We start from the raw sequence: 16,528 nt of genomic DNA, 5'->3' as shown, positions 1-16,528 counted from the left end.
TTTTCCCCTCGTGGGGATGAAGGACGAGTGTCCACATCCTTCCACCTTAACCAGGGGGAGGGCTTGCCTCCAGAAATTGTGGGTGCTCCATCATTGGATGTTTTTTAAGAAGAGACTAGACAGTCACTTGTCTGAAATACTGTCAGTTCTCCTGCTTGAGCAAGGGGCTGGACTAGAAGACCTTCAAGGTCCCTCCCAGCTCATTCATTCCATTCAGGGAGGGGCAACTAAAGGTGAGAAATCTGGAAGTTGAGTCATGGCAACTGGCCTTTTTTTTTTAATAGAGAAGAAGCCGTGATTCAAAAGTTCTCGATAACTTTAACTGGATGACTCAGAACCTTTATTGACATACAGGTAAGAAACTTTACTAAAAATAAATAAATTAGAAGCACGGCTCTAGGGTTTCTGGTCTATTTCACTTCCTGCTCTCTTTTACTTTAGATTTGCTCTGAACTCTGCACATCCTCTTGGGAACCCAACCACCCCGTTTTTCCCATGACGTGCTTGGCGCAGATGGGTGAGCAGCCAGGAGGGCCTGCGAGCAGAGAGGCTGATGAGTCACCAAAAAAAGGCTCCATTTGGAGGAAAGAGCTCATCCTTCACGATGAAATGAGTGAGTGGTGATAGCTGCGGCCTGAAGATCTCCAAGTGGCCTCCCATTCAAGTATGAACCCGGTTGCCAGGTAAAACAACTACAACAAATAGCAGTACCTACACACATAGTAAACACTTGTTCACGGAGTTGGAAGAGGACTTCCCGTACAACCTGCTACTCAGGAAAAGAATTCAAGATTTTCTGAGAGATACCTGTCCTGGCTCAGCTTGAATTCACCCAAACTTGAAGTCACTCTTGTGGGTCATTGGTCCCACCATCTAATTGCTTTTCCGCTTAGACATTTCCCCCTCTTAACATTTATTGAGAATCTGATAATCTGTACTTAGAAATCTATGCCTCTGAAGGACCTCCTCCAACTCCCAGAATTCCCCAACTGGGGAATTCTGGGAACTGAACAATTCCAATCTGAAGGGCCTCCAAGACATAGCCGGATGAAAGTTTGAGAGGGTTGAGAAAAACGTCCTCTAAAAACAAGAGCTTTTACACCAACTTTTAAAAGAAACTCAGCGCCAACTGCAAAGCTTATTTAAGAAAGCTTGGGGATGGAAAAATGCCAGGAGTGCAAATATCTTTTAATTTTGTTTTTATTTCTTCCCTTACAAACGGTGTGAATATGAAGAGACATGTCCGTAACTCAACCCACGCTGGACTCTGAACATCTCGTCGCTGGAATGGGCACCTCGAGAGGTTTCAGCGGAGGTTAGATCTAGATGAGAAAGTATTTCATCCTTCAACTGATGCAGGAAAAACTCTTTTCACTCACACCCACCCAAGTTGTGATGGTTCAGGCTTGCCCGCATCTTACATTTCTCCGAAGCAAACCTGGACATTACAAAATTATCATCCACGCCTTACAAGCAGAGACCAGGAGATAAAGAAATCCATCCATTCTAGTCTTTTTCTCTCAAGAGAGAAAAGCCAGAACTAGTTAATAATAACTCAGCCATAAGGTGAAACATTTATTACTTCTGTTTGAACTCTTGCTATCCCTTCAACGTCCTCCCTTCAATGTCATGCAAGAGCCACTGAGGGACGAAGGCCACCGACGGACGCTCACTAGCGTCTGATCACTGAAATGAGGATCTGCAAAGCCATGGAGAAACACGGAATCTGAGCCACGCTGTAGGACATGGACCGGATGGGTGGTTTCAGCTTGAGGAGGTACGCTGCGGTGTGAACCATCCGGCCGAGGAAGAAAATCAGAAAGTGGATCCGAGCCACCACCGGATTGGGATGCAGGAAGCAATAGATAGCCCCGATGAAGAGGAACGGGAAGATATTTTCCATGTCGTTGCGATGAAGTCTGGAGACAAGAGAAGGACACAGAAGAGGAACCTGATTAGGCTTAGTCCTTTTTAGACCCAACATCGGGAAGACTCACCTGAGCTTCTGGGTGCTATTATGGGGTTCCAGAAGAAGATGGACAGGTTAGAGCAGATTCAGAGGAGTCCCAAAGGTGTGTTGTGGTCCGCCAGCAGCCTGCGGAGCTGGCAGCCAAGTCAGACAGTGAGGAGGCTGGGGAGGACAATGGGCCAGTCCTGGAGTCTGGGGAAGGCCCGGGCAAGGGCTCTGTGTCGGAGGCAGAGATGGGGCCAGGGCTATCTGGGAGTGATGTGCAGACTCCGGAGCCTCCAGAGGCAGACAGCAGAGGAGGAGCCTGTTCCTAGTACACACATGTGCAGAGCTGCCAGAAGGCAAGAACAGCTAAAGCAAAAAGGACGACTCAGGAGTAAGACCAGAAGATGATTTGCCCCTCCCAGAAGGCTTAAAAGAGCAGCAAAGGCTCTTGGGCTCTGTGTAGAAAAGCAACGTTGATCCCAGTGCTTCTTGTCAGCGTCTCTTGAACTTTGTGGGGTTTTTTCCAAGAAAAGCCTTTGGCAGGTTGCCAAAGACATCAAAAGTTGGTGATAAGACTGTGGGACAGGGTATGAAGAATTTGTTTTGGACTAAGCTGAGGATTTATGGAAGACAGCCAACAGCAAAGGTTTGTACAGGTAGCCCTCAACTTACATCCAAAATGGTTACATACAAAATGGTTTGCTTAATGACCATTTGCATAAAGGAGGATATTTGCAGCTTGGGGTTGAAATGAGGGATCTTTGGTGCTTTCTGAGCATGGTTATTTTCTTGCAGACGTTTCATTTCCAAACTAGGTAACAAGGGAATGGTGTTTATGTATTATGTGTTTATGTATTAAAATCATTTTATGTATTAAAATCTTGCAACAGTCAAAAATGTGAAAAATGGTCATAAGCCACTTTCTTCGGGTCTGCTGCAATTTCAAAGAGTCACTAAACAAAATGGTTGCAAGTCAAGGATTGCCTGTACTTTCCTCCCTCACAACTTCCACGAAAAATCCAAAGGGTCTTTGCATACCTGCCGTCTACAATATCAACCATGCAAATCCTTCCCAGAAGTCAGAGCCCGGCCTGGGATTTTTACATAAGTCTCTCTGCATACAGCTCATGGGCCAGAGAACACGGCATCTGAGGCAAAAGCTCATGTCTGTAATCCACTGTGTTATTGCAAGACAGATAAACACCCAATAAATCCACTTGATTGGAGCCTTGGCAATGAGAAATCCCTCTGAAATGGGTTTTGTTTATCCACGCAAATGTACAGTTGGCCAGGAGCCTCATCTTCAAGAATGACTTGAGGTCAAAAGAAGCTCCTCAACCCTCTAGGGTTCAACTTCAAGAGAAGGACTCAAGGTCAAAAGAAGCTCCTCAACTGTCTAGATTCGACTTCAAGAGAAGGGCTCAAGGCCAAAAGAAGCTCAAATCTCTAGGTTCAACTTTAAGAGAAGGACTCAAGGTCAAATGAAGCTCTTCAACTGTCTAGGTTCAACTTCAAGAGAAAGGCTCAAGGCCAAAATAAGCTCCTCAACTCTAAGCTTGCATGGAATGACACCCACAACTGGATTCCATCCCCACCTCCTCCATTCACCGAAGAGGCAAAAAATAAATAAATCTACGGCTATCACAGTGGTGCTCTCCAGCCATTTCCCGTGGGTCTTGCAGCCATCTTTGGCAAGGGCAGATTCCCTATCTGCTACGCCAACTGGGTCCGGTAGAGATAAAAAGAATCAAGAGGGACTCGCAGCTTGCGGGATCGCTTGACAAAAATTCATGGACACACCCACCTTTGGCCATCTCCCAAAGTTGTTAATGGGAGATTATATAAACAAGGCAAGGTTATGAAATAAGGCACCCAACTTCAGCTACTTCCTGCCCATATTTCAGCCCAGGGCATAAACACAACTCAGACAGAGCTATTTTGTTGGTGTTGTTGAAGATTAACCTTCTGATGACCTAATTAAGGGATTTCTTGCCTAGGTATTATACTTTGGAGAAACTCTGCCCTCTTTGGCTAGGAAATTCAGAGTGTAAATCATTCTTCGGCCCTCAAGGCAGGGAGGAAATACTGGGGAAGAAAGAATGAGTTACAACAAGTTCTCCTTGGGTTACACGGAGGTTATAACAAAGAAAAACCGTCAAGACATTAAAAATATAGAAGGAAAACAATCCAATCACTTCACCAAGGCCTTTGAACTTCGATCATTAAATTGTCTCCCTCAACTTTCTCTTTTTTTTCCTGATGGGCAGGCCATTCAGTTCCTGCTTGTGCTCTCCATGTCTCTGAGAGTTGAGAAGGTGATGAAGTAGCCTCCTTCACATGTTCTTCTCCATCATCACTGGCTATCATAAATATGAGCCAGTTGCCAAGCATCCACATTTTGATGGTGTGACTATGAGGAGGTTGCAAAGGCTGCAACTGTGAAAAATGGTCAGAAGTCACATTTTTCAATGCTGTTGTGACGTTGAACAATGAACTGTTGTAAGTGGAGGACAACCTGTATTAGTCCAATGAATAACAGAATGACAAAGTTGGAAGGGACTTCGGAGGTCTTCTAGTCCAGGCAAGAAACCCTACACCACTTCAGACAAATGGTTATCCAACATCTTCTTAAAAACTTCCAGTGTTGGAGCGTTCACAACTTCAGTTGTTCCACTGGTTAATTGTTCTGTCAGGAAATTTCTCCTCAGTTCTAAGCTGCTTCTTTCCTTGATTAGTTTCCACCCATTGCTTCTTGTCCTGCCCTCAGGGGCTTTGGAGAATAGCTTGACTCCCTCTTCTTTGGGGCAGCCCTTGAGATATTGGAACAGTGCTATCATGTCATCCCTAGTCTTTCTTTTCATCGAACTAGAAATGAAAAGGTCTTTACAAGAAGCAATGGGTAGAAGATCATTCAAGGGAGATGCAACTAGAATTAAGGAGGAATTTCCTGACAGTGAGAACAATTAACCAGTGGAACAGTTTGCCACCAGAAGTTGTGGTTGCTCCATCCCTGGAGATTTTAAAGAAATGTTTGGACAATCATTCATCTGGGAGTCTCTTGCTCAGGCATTAGAAGACCTGCAAGGACCCTTCCAGCGCTTTGATTCTACAATTCTTTGAAAAATGCCTGAGTTCCCAGGGTTTTCCTTCCCCCACTCCAACCAGAATTGCCAGGCTGCAGAAAACACAATTAAACACGCTGGAAGGAATCCCATTAATTATAGTCAATTCACTGAATAGCAAAAAAGCTTAAGTTTAAAAGGTGTTTCTTTTTCCATCGGGTCTCCCCTCAAGCTTTGCAACAAAAAAAAAAAAAAAAAAGGGAGGGGCCGTCCAGCAAAATGCCACAGGTCCTGGACAAATGCCAGCCAGCCCTCAGCCACGGAGGCCACGTTCTTTGCAAACTAACCAAGCTGAAAAATCCTATCCCACTTTTTTAGCTTGCAATCTGGAGCCAACATTTTAGCTGAAAGCAAACAATATGTTGTAAATCTTCCCCAAAGCTCCGTCGCTTTCTCTGAAGTTTCCTAAACTAGAACAAACTTCTTTTTTTGCGACCGTTGGCTGGAATAAGAACAGAGAAGCGAGGAGGAGGAGGAATAACGTAGGAGATTTTAAAAGTTAAATAAACAAGGGTTGCTTTCCTTTCCTCAATCAAATTCCTTTCTCTTGCCTGGAGAAATCAAGATTATTCCCCTGGTCGAGGATTAAAGTGTTTAAAGTTTACAGACTTAGGCACGAAAAGCCAAATGTAGAGATCTGCTGTAGGTGGTACCTGGCTCAGTAATAATAACTGTGAGAGTCCTAGTGGATAATCACTTAAATATGAGCCAGCCGGGTGTGGCAGCAGCCCAAAAAGCCAACCCAATCCTAGGCTGCATCAACAGAGGGACAGAATCAAGATCCCAAGAAGTGATAGTACCACTTTATACTCTTGGAATATTGCGTCCAGTTTTAGTCACCGATACAACCTCCCAAAAATTGAGACCCTAGAAAGAGTGCCCAGAAGAGCAACAAAGATGATGAGGGGACTGGAGGCTAAATTATATCAGTGAATGGTTGAGGGAACTACATATGTGTAGATTAATGGAGAAAAGGATGACATGATAGCATCTTCCAATATTTGAGGGGCTGTCACAGAAAAGAGGGGGTCTACCTATTCTCCAAAGCACCTGAAGGCAGGACAAGAAACAACGGATGGAAACTCATCAAGGAGAGAAGCAACCTAGGAAGAGAAACTTCATGACAACAAGAACAATTAACCAGTGGAACGACTTGCCACCAGAAGTTGTGGGTGCTTCATCACTGAGGTTTTCAAGAAGAGATTGGAAATGTTATAGAGTCTCCTTGAGCAAGGGGTTGGACTAGAAGACCTCCAAGTTCCCTTCCAGTTCTGTTCTTCTGTATTCTTTATTTTGCAACAGACCATAAATGGCCTATCGGGGAGGAACAAGGAGAGGCAGTTTTCACAGGCAGGCCCTATTTCCTAAATATTTTTTACAAAAGAACATAAAAGGCCACCTGGGTATATATAAAAAAAAGAAACCTCTGGCCTGCTAAATAACCAGGCGAAGAATGCCAGGTGGGGGGGGAAATGCTTTGTTAACCTGGGTTGCATGCCTCGTGAACTCAACGCCCATCGCTCCTTGGCACTTGGGACTTACATTCCTGTTCAGATCAGTCTTGTCATCGCCAGCCTCACTCAGGAAAAGGAGAGATTTACAAGTCTGAAATTGCACAAGGCAGGATGTTTTTACATCAGGGGCCTCTGGTCGTTCTACCCAGGGTTGAATACTAACAAAAAGGGGGAAAAAAATATTACTCTAAGGGATATACTGTGGGAAATCGGACTGATTAATAGGAAGGTTGCAAAATTAATCACATCCCTTTGAAATGCAAGGCTATCCCCTTTCAGATAAATCAAAGTTTATTAGGCGATAAGACAAACTTCATGTCTGGCACACAATTTTTTTGCTTTGAAAAGATGGGACCCAGTTCCAGCGATGGGGGAAGGTTCTAGAGATCCTCCCAAAAGATTTGGGGGACACCCACAGCCCTTAGGGAGCGGGGGGGTCTCAGGCCTGCCTTAAACCACAGCAGACAAGCCACGATTGAGCCTATGGGCTTAGGGCAAAGTCTTGCTAGAAGGTCAAAACTGGCTTGATAGAATTGATTGGCCAGCCAGATTATCCTTGGTTAATTTGATGATGGAGGATGGAGGTGAGAAGGATCCTTCCCCCAAGGAAAAACAGATCCACAGCATAGTGGAGAGATGCTGGAAGAAAAAGAAGAGGAGAGGGAGGAATGAGGAGAAGAGAGAAGAGAGGAGGGAAGAGAGGAGCGAGAAGAGATGAGAGGAGTGAGGAGAAGGCGAGGAGAGAAGCCGATTCAGCTTGCAAAGTTTCTCTCACTAGAGCTATTCTAATCAAAGTAGTTGTAGGCCTACATGGTGCCTGTTTCTTTGTCTGGTCTACCTTGCTGAGCTGACCATGGCTGATCCCCCCCAGGATGACTTACCTAAGACACCTCTGCACATAGGGATCTTCTCTGTGGAACTCCAAGCCACCATGTTTCAGCGCATCCTCAGGATTGGCAAAGGCCTGGAAAGGACCGGAAGGAGAAGACAATGAACATCCAAGGAGAACCTTCATCCAATCACAACTGATGGCGCTTTTGTTTTTTCTGACACAAAAAGCACCTTTTTGGGACAACTATGACCTGGGATGACCGAGAATCTCCATAGACATCAAGGAGAAGTTCTCCTACCATTCATTCATATTCTCCATGTAGTAAGTGGTGAATCAGAACAGACACAAGCAACCTCCATTGTCTGTTCTTCTCAGAGTGGCCTCTCCCCATCTAGTAAATTTTTTTAATATCTTATCAAACCTAAACATCCGGGAAAGGTGTGGCACTTCTGCCTGAAGAAATGATTGAGATACGAATTTTGGGCCTGGTCCAATGGTGGGGAGGAGAAGGAAGGGAAGAGATGGGCATGGTTTCATTCCCCTCCTTGGAAAGAGAAGTCCCTGCAGGGAGAAAGCTAGGGGGTCAGGGAGGAGCATATGCCCTGCGGGGGGCACATTTATTTATTTAAATTCATATGTTGCCCATCTCGCTATCCAGAATGACTCCGGATTAAAAATAGAAGTACAGAAACCAATTATAAATATAGATGCAGCTAAAATTACGAGAATTAAATAGATTAGAACATAGAATCATAAGACTCAGAAGGGACCCTGGAGGTCTTCTAGTCCAACCCCCTGCCCCAAGGCAAGAGACCCCATACAAATGGGTGTCCAATCTTTCTTCTTCACTCTCTCCTAGTACTGATGATGTTACCTAGTTTGGTAAATGAAGCATCCACAAGAAAACAACCAAGCTCAGAGAACACCAAGGACCCCACAATGTTTTCTAGGCTTCATTAGTTATTAATTTGTACGTTTTAGCGTCATTTAGTATTTCAGGGCAAGCCAAGTTTGCCATTACAAACACAAGTTTTGCATTTTGCTTTATTGGTTCTGCAAAGGGAGATATCAATTTCAAAATACTACATTTAATAAGGGGAGATCTGCCCACAGCAAAGAAAAAAAAAGTGGGGGAGACCATTTTAGCCAATTTTTTTTGTTTTTGCCTACTTCCAAAACTTGCAGAGGGCTTTTTAAAAGAAATATACATTATTTCCTCCATAACAAGCTAGAACACAAGCTCTTCTTTTTGCAAGAGAGCTCAAGAGGAAAAGCCATAACTTTGCTCGCAAGGATAAACAGTTCCTCCTCATGCCTGCTTTAAAACCTTCATGGATTATGAATCCTGAAAAGACAGGCTGGGGGGTTTATTTTCCGCTGCTCGTTTCTCTTGCTATGAAGGGTTATCGGCTTCTCGGCAGGACCCCCCTCCTCCATCCCCTCCCCCCGACAGCAGCCATGGTCCCTTTTTGGCAATCTTTAAATCTTACACCCCTTCCTACCACTTCAAAACAGCTGCTTCTTATTAAAGAATAAAGCCAGATTGCAAAAGCATTGACGTCAGCCATTCCCTGCAAAAAAGTTTTCCAAGAAAACTATTTGAATATCTCACGTTTCAACACTTTAAAAAAACCCCAACTTTGAAATGTCGTGGTATCCCCAATAAAAAAAAAAAATTCCCACTGATGTAATTTCTGTTTTGCTGTCAGCCATGGTAGGAAAATATATTGGTGGTCAGGTTTAAATTTAATACCGGAGCTCAGATGACGTCAATGTTGCACAAGAGTTTTAAGACTGTTACGTTCTGGGGAATTCTGGGAGTTGAAGTCCACCCCTCTTAAGGGTTGCAAGGGTGGAAAAACACGGGCTCCCTCTTTGCATTTAATAAAATCTAATTGCAAGGTTGGGTTTTTTTGGATTGGGGTGACATGATGGCAGTGGTCCAATATTTGAGGGGCTGCCCCAAAGAAGGAGGGGTCAAACTATTCTCCAAAGCATCTGAAGGCAGGAAAAGAAGCAACCTATGGAGAGAATGGAGGATGGAGAGAAGCAACCTAGAACTAAGGAGAAGTTTCCTGACAGTGAGAACGATTAACCAGTGGAACAACTTGCCTCCAGAAGTTGTCCATCACTGGAGGTCCAGAGCAATCAAGAGTTAATGGCCTGGTGATCCCCAGGGCTGAATTTAGACATTTCTGCATCAAATGCCAAATGGCCCATTTAAACAGGAAATACAGAGTGCTCCATGCCTAAATCCAAGCATGAACAAGTTTTTAAAATGAGACAATCTTTGTCGGGTGTGCCATGGAGTTATGCACCTGGCCTTCTATTTAATCCCCAAACACAGTGTTTTTTTAAAAAAAGCTATTATATTTCTTTTATGTGCTGGCACTGTTAGAAATAAAGAAGGCTCCAGGATCTGGTTTTATCCAGCTTGGCTCTAACTTCAAATCATTTGCACACAAAAATCCCATTTTAGAATATTACAAGCTAAGGATTCTAATACAGTGTGGAGTCGTATTCCCAAAAGATGGAATTGGGCATCTCGCATAAATATTTAATTCTATCGAAGTTGCAAAGACAGGGATTTAAGTAAATGGAAAGAACCTGCAGGATCCTTTTAAGCCGAATAGGCCAGAGGGTGCAGGAAGGGCTGTTGGGCGTGGCAGGGGAAGGATACTGCAAAATCCCCATTCCCTCCCCACTCCAGAGGAAGGATACTGCAAAATCCCCATTCCCTCCCCACTCCTTGGGGAAGGATATTGCAAAATCTTTCTTCCCACCCCACTCTGGAGCCAGCCAGAGGTGGTATTTGCCGGTTCTCTGAACTACTCCAAATTTCCGCTACCGGTTCTCCAGAACCTGTCAGAACCTGCTGGATTTCACCCCGGGTCACGGGGGACCAGAGGTTTATTCTGCCAAGTTTTGGGAGTCACACTGTAGCTCATCCTCTGGGAACTTCTCTATGTGCCTTGGGCTACTCTGAGACTGAGTGTGGTATTTATATGGTGGCTTAATAAACCACTTACTAGCAAGCATCAACACCCCAATCGACATCCCAAAAGCTTCACCCAACAGCCACCATATAAATACCACACACAGCACACAATTCCCAGAAAGCTAGAACCTCTTTGTCCCAATGACCGGCACAGATTGGATCCTAAAACAATATTTTAAAAAAATAAAAATAAAATCCCCATATTTTAAAAGCCTCAAACATTCCTTTCCTTGCGCCTTCGGAGAAAAGCATTGCTTGCAATACATTGTTGTTTTCCCCCCCCCTCTTAGGGAAGGTCCCAGCTTCTTCGCTGGGGATAATGGGCTCTGGAACCCCAAGTCTCCGAGAAGCCAGAATACCTCTCAAATGTGGTTACACCTCCTGCGCCCCCTAAAACACCCGCCCACCCCCTTTTCAGCTGCAAAAAGCAGGCAGGCGCGAGCGGGAAAGAGGCAGACGGCTGCTCGATGTCCAACCGGTGATGGTGCGAGATTCCCGCGGCCAGGAATTCGCTCCTCTTTCCAAAGAATTTGCAAGGAAAGGACCCTTCCTTTCGCTGCCCACCAACCCCCGTCCCTTTGGGGCTTACCTTTCTCCGAAGTCTGACCTGCCCCGTCAGGATAGCCACGGCGTACATCTTCAGGATCAAAAGCGTGGCGAAAAAAACGAAAGACGCAAAAACCTCGTCTTGCATCATTTTGGCCCGCCGGAGAGGACGAGACTGTTTGTGGACGCCTTCTGGCACGGGCTATATAGGCTGGCGATGAAGAAGGGGGTGGCTGAGGATCAGCCCTCCTTCACCATCAGCCACACATCGCCGCCACTTACGACCTCGAGTACAGCCACTTTCGCTTCGGGTAACGCGTTAATAAACCGCGGTAACTTCTGGCTGCGTTTGTCCCAGAGGCGGAGCAGAAACCAATCTAACTAGAATCAAATTTGGGGAATATTGCCTCCCCCACGTTACAAAACAAGATGTTGAGACAAAGAAGAGGGGGTCGACCCTATTCTCCAAAGCACCAGAAGGCAAGACAATGGATGGAAATAGTTTGTCTGAAATGGTATAGACTTAGGGCTTCCTGCTTCAGCAGGGGGTTGGACTAGAAGACCTCCAGGGGCCCTTCTGAGTGATTAAAACGGGGGTTATATTAGCACCCTAAGCGCTGAGACGGCTTTGTTTGGCCGACCTAGCCTTGGTGGGGTGGAAACTGACAGCCAAACCATCAATGAGGGCTTGTTGTTGTTTTGGGCAACAGGCAGACCCAGAAAGGTTTGGCAGAGTGCTAAACCAGGGTTTGTTGAAGTGTGCTTCTTAACGATAGAAGAGAATATTTGTAGCTCAGGGTTGAATTATGGGGTCCTTGGTGCTCTCTGAGCTTGGTGGTTTTCTTGCAGACGTCTTATTACCAAACTAGGTACCATCATCCGTGCACTGTACCATGTCAATATCACCTGCAGTTTTGCCTAAGCTTTTCCCCTGTTGAGTTTTTAGAGCGGAGTGGCTTGCATTCACACAACCTATTAATGCCAAGGTTGGTCATCCATCTGTAGAGTTCCACAATTTTGAGATGAAGGTTTCCTTTCCACCGAATTAGGGGACTCACAAAGGAGCAGGAATAAGCAGCCTTAACATAAATCTCCTCCCCAGGTAAAGGACAAAGAAATTCACACTGCAGTTTCCTTGAGCCCCGCCCCATTCACACAACATGCCAAACCAGGTCAAGGCAAGCCACGATAGCTACCTGTTGAGTTTATCTGGCTGAACCGTTGTTGTTGACATGGATTATTTTGTCTGGGTTTTATTTATTTGTGTATTTTTTTGCAGTATAGGGAGATGTATTGCCCAGGACAGGTCATCAATTCCCTTTTATGGACTGAATGGAAAGGGAGTAATTTCATAACGAGATTTGATGAGGAAGCAGCTAAGAGCCACCTCATTTATGCAGGGCAAACCTTCTTCGGAATTATTGGAAGCAATGTGTCGAAATACAGAAGGATGATCAAGAAAAAATGCATGATGCCATCTTTATTTCTGGCAATCGGACTTTTCTTTCTTGTTCGGGCATGCCTTCACACTCTGCATAAAAGCAGCCAAAAATGCCAATTCAATTGTTGGCCCACACAGGGACACACCTTCACCTGGCATTTTAAGGTGTCTTTCATTATCTCTCATTCTGGAGGTTCGGCTTCAGGCCACAAGTTTCCATTTTGTTCAATGTTTGGGTGGCGGGTGAGTCCTCATAAAAGTTTAACCTAGACCAGGGGTGCCCAATTTTGGGAGATTCTGGGAGTTGAAGTCCACAAGTCTTAAAGTTGCTAAGGTTGAATGCCTTTGGTCTAGACTAGACGATGATTTGAGAGTTAAGAATGGAAGAATCCGAATAGAAATAGAAATAGAAATAGAAATAGAAATAGAAATAGAAGAGAAGAGAAGAGAAGAGAAGAGAAGAGAAGAGAAGAGAAGAGAAGAGAAGAGTTGGAAGGGACCTTGGAGGTCTTCTAGTCCAACCCCCTGCTTAGGCAGGAAACCCTACACCACTTCAGACAAATGGTTCTCCAACCTCTTCTTAAAAATCTCCAGTGATGGAGCACCCACAACTTCTGAAGGACCAGGAAATCTCCTTAATTCTAGGCAGCCCATAATTATCCAGTTGGCTTTCAAGGACTGCTCTTGGTCCAGCGCATTCATCCACTGCTTTTTTTGACCAAGAGTCTTCCCAAGAACGTCAATAGCTCAGGGCTCTCCAAACTTGGCAGCTTTTAAGACTTGTGGATTTCAATTCCCAGAATTCCCCAGCCAGGTTTCTGGGCGTTGAAGTCCACAAGTCTTAAAAGTTGCCAAGACCCCCTGAGCTATTGACGTTCTTGGGAAGGCTCACGGTCCGATTTGTAGACCCCTGCAAGAGCAGCAGCTGAAAAATTCACAGATACTTATTTGTTGTTGTTTGGAGCACGCAGTTGGGCCCCTTTCCCAGGGGTTAAACCACTGGATTTGCTTATGCAAAACCTTCTTAAGAAGATTAACAAATCCTTAGTTGCGTCTCCAAACACAACAGCAGCTGGAAAGAGGCCTAATGGAAGGGGAAGCTGGAAAGACGATCCTTCTGAACCGAACCCATGGACCCCGAGACTCAGTCCAGCTTGCTTTTCCCTTCCCTTCCCTTCCCACCAGATGTTCTGGTTCCACTCCTACTATTGTAAACAGGAGAGAGGAGGAGGAGAAGAGAGCAGGGCTAATGTCAAGGCCAACCCTCGAGCACAGGGGCCGAGCTGGGGAACTTGGCCTGGGAAGGGTCTTAAGTTTGGTGTGCTCCACTCAATTTGAGATGGAGAGCCTGGTTATCTTCCTGCCCTCCTCAGGGACCATGGATTCAACCCTCATGTCCTGTTCTTCTCATGGTCTGTTAATTCAATCCTGTCTCCTGGTGACATCATGGACAGGTCCATCTAGAACGTGACCAGGGAAGGTACCAAGATGGGAAGGGGTCTGGAGCTTCTGATGTCCCTTATTCTGGACAGAATAATGGTTGTTCGGGAGCAGATTCCAAATTAAACAAATTAAAGCGAGATCCTTTTATTCAATTCTTACAGCACATGTGTGACATGTCTCCTTAAAGGGATGTGGGTAGACTTACACCCATTTAATAAGTGGCTGTTGAAAGTTACAACCGCACTAAAAAAAAATTGACTTACAACCAGTCCTCACACTTATGACTGTCACACACAGCATCACCCAGGCCCACGTGACCCACCAATGGCAGACTTCCCACCAAGCTTCCGCCAAGCAACGTCGATGGAGGAAGCTGGATCCACTTAATGACCGTGATTCACTTAACAACCATGGGGGAGAAGTCATAAAATTGGGCACGTCCCTCTTAACAACGGCCTTGCTTAGCGATGGCAATTCTGCTCCCGTTTGTGGTCGTAAATCGAGGACTGCCTCTATGTCCTCACTTATGCGACCGTTTCCTAGGCAGCATATTTTTCGCCCCACATACCATCACAGTATGAAAAGGGAGGAGGTGTTTAGCTCTTTACTGAATGGGCGCATTTTCTGAGAACTATGCTCTCTGATGACATCAAAGCATGAATTAAGAATTAGTTTTAATTAATAAATCAATTAGGAATTAAGTCACTACTAAGGGGAGTAAGGATTTTTCAAGCACTTATTCATGCTGCCCCCTGGTGGTAGGAAAAAAATCCTTATAAACTGCATTAATGCCACATTTGTTACCACCAGAAATAAAGAAAAAATCTGATATTTTAATTTAGGGATAAAACCACCTACCATCACCCAAACCATTACATAATATTGAAAATATGTCTTCGCAGTCCTGAACAGTGGTCCAAGGCAGTGTTTCTCATAAGACATACGGACTTCAACTCCCAGAATTCCCCCGCTTGGCCCGAGGAATTGAAGTCTACGTGTCCTAAAGTTGGCAAGGTTGAGAAACGCTGGTCTAAAGAATTCTGGGAGCTGAAGTATTGAGGTTAGGTATTCAGAGGGCAATCAGGTGCTATTGTAATCCATCTCTAAGAGAATTCAGAAGTCTTAGTCAGTGTTGGATTGGAGCCAGTCTGTTGAGAAGATGAAGCCAGCAGTCCTTCTTCTTTGAAGATGTCAACCACAGACCCTGAAGAACCAGAAGATCCATTGGAAGAAGGAGACGCCCAGCTAGGTTTTCCCTCTGAGAAACTAGAGAGCTCCAAGGAATTGGAGGATGTTGGCTTGCTGGTCACATCCCAGATTTCCACCAAGGGAGAGCAGACAGCTCCTCCCATCATAGGAGGCTTGATCCGGGAAAGTGAGAACTGGCTTACAATAATGGAAGCACTCTCTGAGGTTCTCAAGAGAGTCTATGCAGTTGGTCCAAGTCCTGGCGTTTTGCCTTCAAGACCTGGGAAGGTTGGAGAAGTGTTGAAACCCATCGTTCGGTGAGATTGTCCTTCAAGGATCCATGATGGTCATGGCTGTCTTCTCCTCAGCCTTTACTTCACCCAAGAGCCAGATCCCGAATCTACGTCTAGATGGTAGCTTGGGATTCTAGCCAGAGAAACGTTGGATCTGTTGCATCAAAAGAAGGCAAGGAAATGAGGATGAGCTGGACAGGTTAAGTGGGCAGAGTGGCAAGGATCTCTCTCTGAAACCTGATGGCATTGATTGAAACCATGCAGGAAGCAACTTCTGGGGGGGGGAGTTGGAGGAAAATTAAGAGGAGAGGAAAAAGAGAAAGAAGGAAGAGGAGGAGGAGGAAAAGAAGGAGAAGTAAGAGGAGGAAGAAGGGGAAGAAGAAGAGGAGGAGGAAGAGGAGGAAGAGAAGGAGGAAGAGGGAGGGGGAGGAGGAAAAGGAAAAGAAGAGAAGAAGAAGAAGAGAAAAAAGAAGAGGAAGAAGGAGAAAAAGGTGAATGAGAAGGAACAGAAGAGGAAGAAGAGGAAGAAGAAGAGAAGGAAGAAGAGAAGGAGGAGGATAACGAGTAGTAGTAGTTGTAGGATGCTAGCAAGGGGTGGTGGTAGAAAGAAGAAGTAGGTATGTTGAACCTATCATCCCCTATCATCATAAATTTTCTCTCATCCAGCTCTCTTTAAGTAACCACGTTACCCTGTTCATTTGCTAGATGGATAGGCTATTTCCCTCTTTGAAACAGGTCAATCCTGGACCCCCACATCCACATAAGACTAACTGCATGCAGGCTAACACCTTAGGCTCAAACTAATGCCAGGTAGTCCTTGGCTTGCAAGCTTTCATTTAGCCACCATTTGAAGTTACAATGGCACTGGGGGAAAGTGAAGGGTATTTTTTTGTCCCACCCCAACTGTGGTCCTAAGTCAAGGACTACCTGAAAACCACATCGTGGTTTAAGATGCTAAGAGCATTGCTGGATTTCGCACTTGGAATCTGTTACACCCAAAACAGTTGTGTGAATGAACATGGCTAGACAACACCTGGCAGCTGCTGATCTTATACAATCTTCTGCCCCCATTTTTGCTCAGGTGGCACGGAATTTTGCCCAAAGATGCCAACCAGCCTTTCCTAAAATGATGCCTTCCGAAGCTGCTGGATTTCAGCTTCCAGAATCTTCTGGAATTCCACACCGAGAAATCTTGGG

General features: G+C 45.1%; 1 protein-coding gene across 1 annotated transcript; it reads right to left on the bottom strand.

Annotated features, from left to right (window-relative positions):
- Positions 1 to 1,182: 1,182 nt before the first annotated feature.
- Positions 1,183 to 11,475, bottom strand: PTGES (prostaglandin E synthase). The gene is made up of 3 exons (XM_034436112.3): positions 11,010 to 11,475; positions 7,472 to 7,554; positions 1,183 to 1,919 (listed from the first exon to the last, which is right to left on the bottom strand). The coding sequence occupies exons 1-3, from the start codon at positions 11,115 to 11,117 to the stop codon at positions 1,673 to 1,675; spliced, it is 438 nt and encodes a 145-aa protein (XP_034292003.2). The 5' UTR covers positions 11,118 to 11,475; the 3' UTR covers positions 1,183 to 1,672.
- Positions 11,476 to 16,528: the final 5,053 nt, after the last annotated feature.

This window comes from Pantherophis guttatus, chromosome 16, assembly GCF_059756535.1.
Source record: "Pantherophis guttatus breed Tessera chromosome 16, ASM5975653v1, whole genome shotgun sequence".
Taxonomy (NCBI): Eukaryota; Metazoa; Chordata; class Lepidosauria; order Squamata; family Colubridae; genus Pantherophis; species Pantherophis guttatus.
Note: the sequence above shows the minus strand (reverse complement) of the source record. Positions and strands in the feature narration are given on the sequence as shown.

Excerpts from the sequence above, each read along its gene's own strand:
- PTGES (XM_034436112.3), bottom strand. The coding sequence starts at position 11,117 with ATGATGCAAGACGAGGTTTTTGCGTCTTTCGTTTTTTTCGCCACGCTT. Across the intron at positions 7,555-11,009 it reads AGGTCAGACTTCGGAGAAAG|GCCTTTGCCAATCCTGAGGA; the intron begins GTAAGCCCCAAA and ends GGTCCTTTCCAG. Across the intron at positions 1,920-7,471 it reads TATGTGCAGAGGTGTCTTAG|ACTTCATCGCAACGACATGG; the intron begins GTAAGTCATCCT and ends TCTTGTCTCCAG.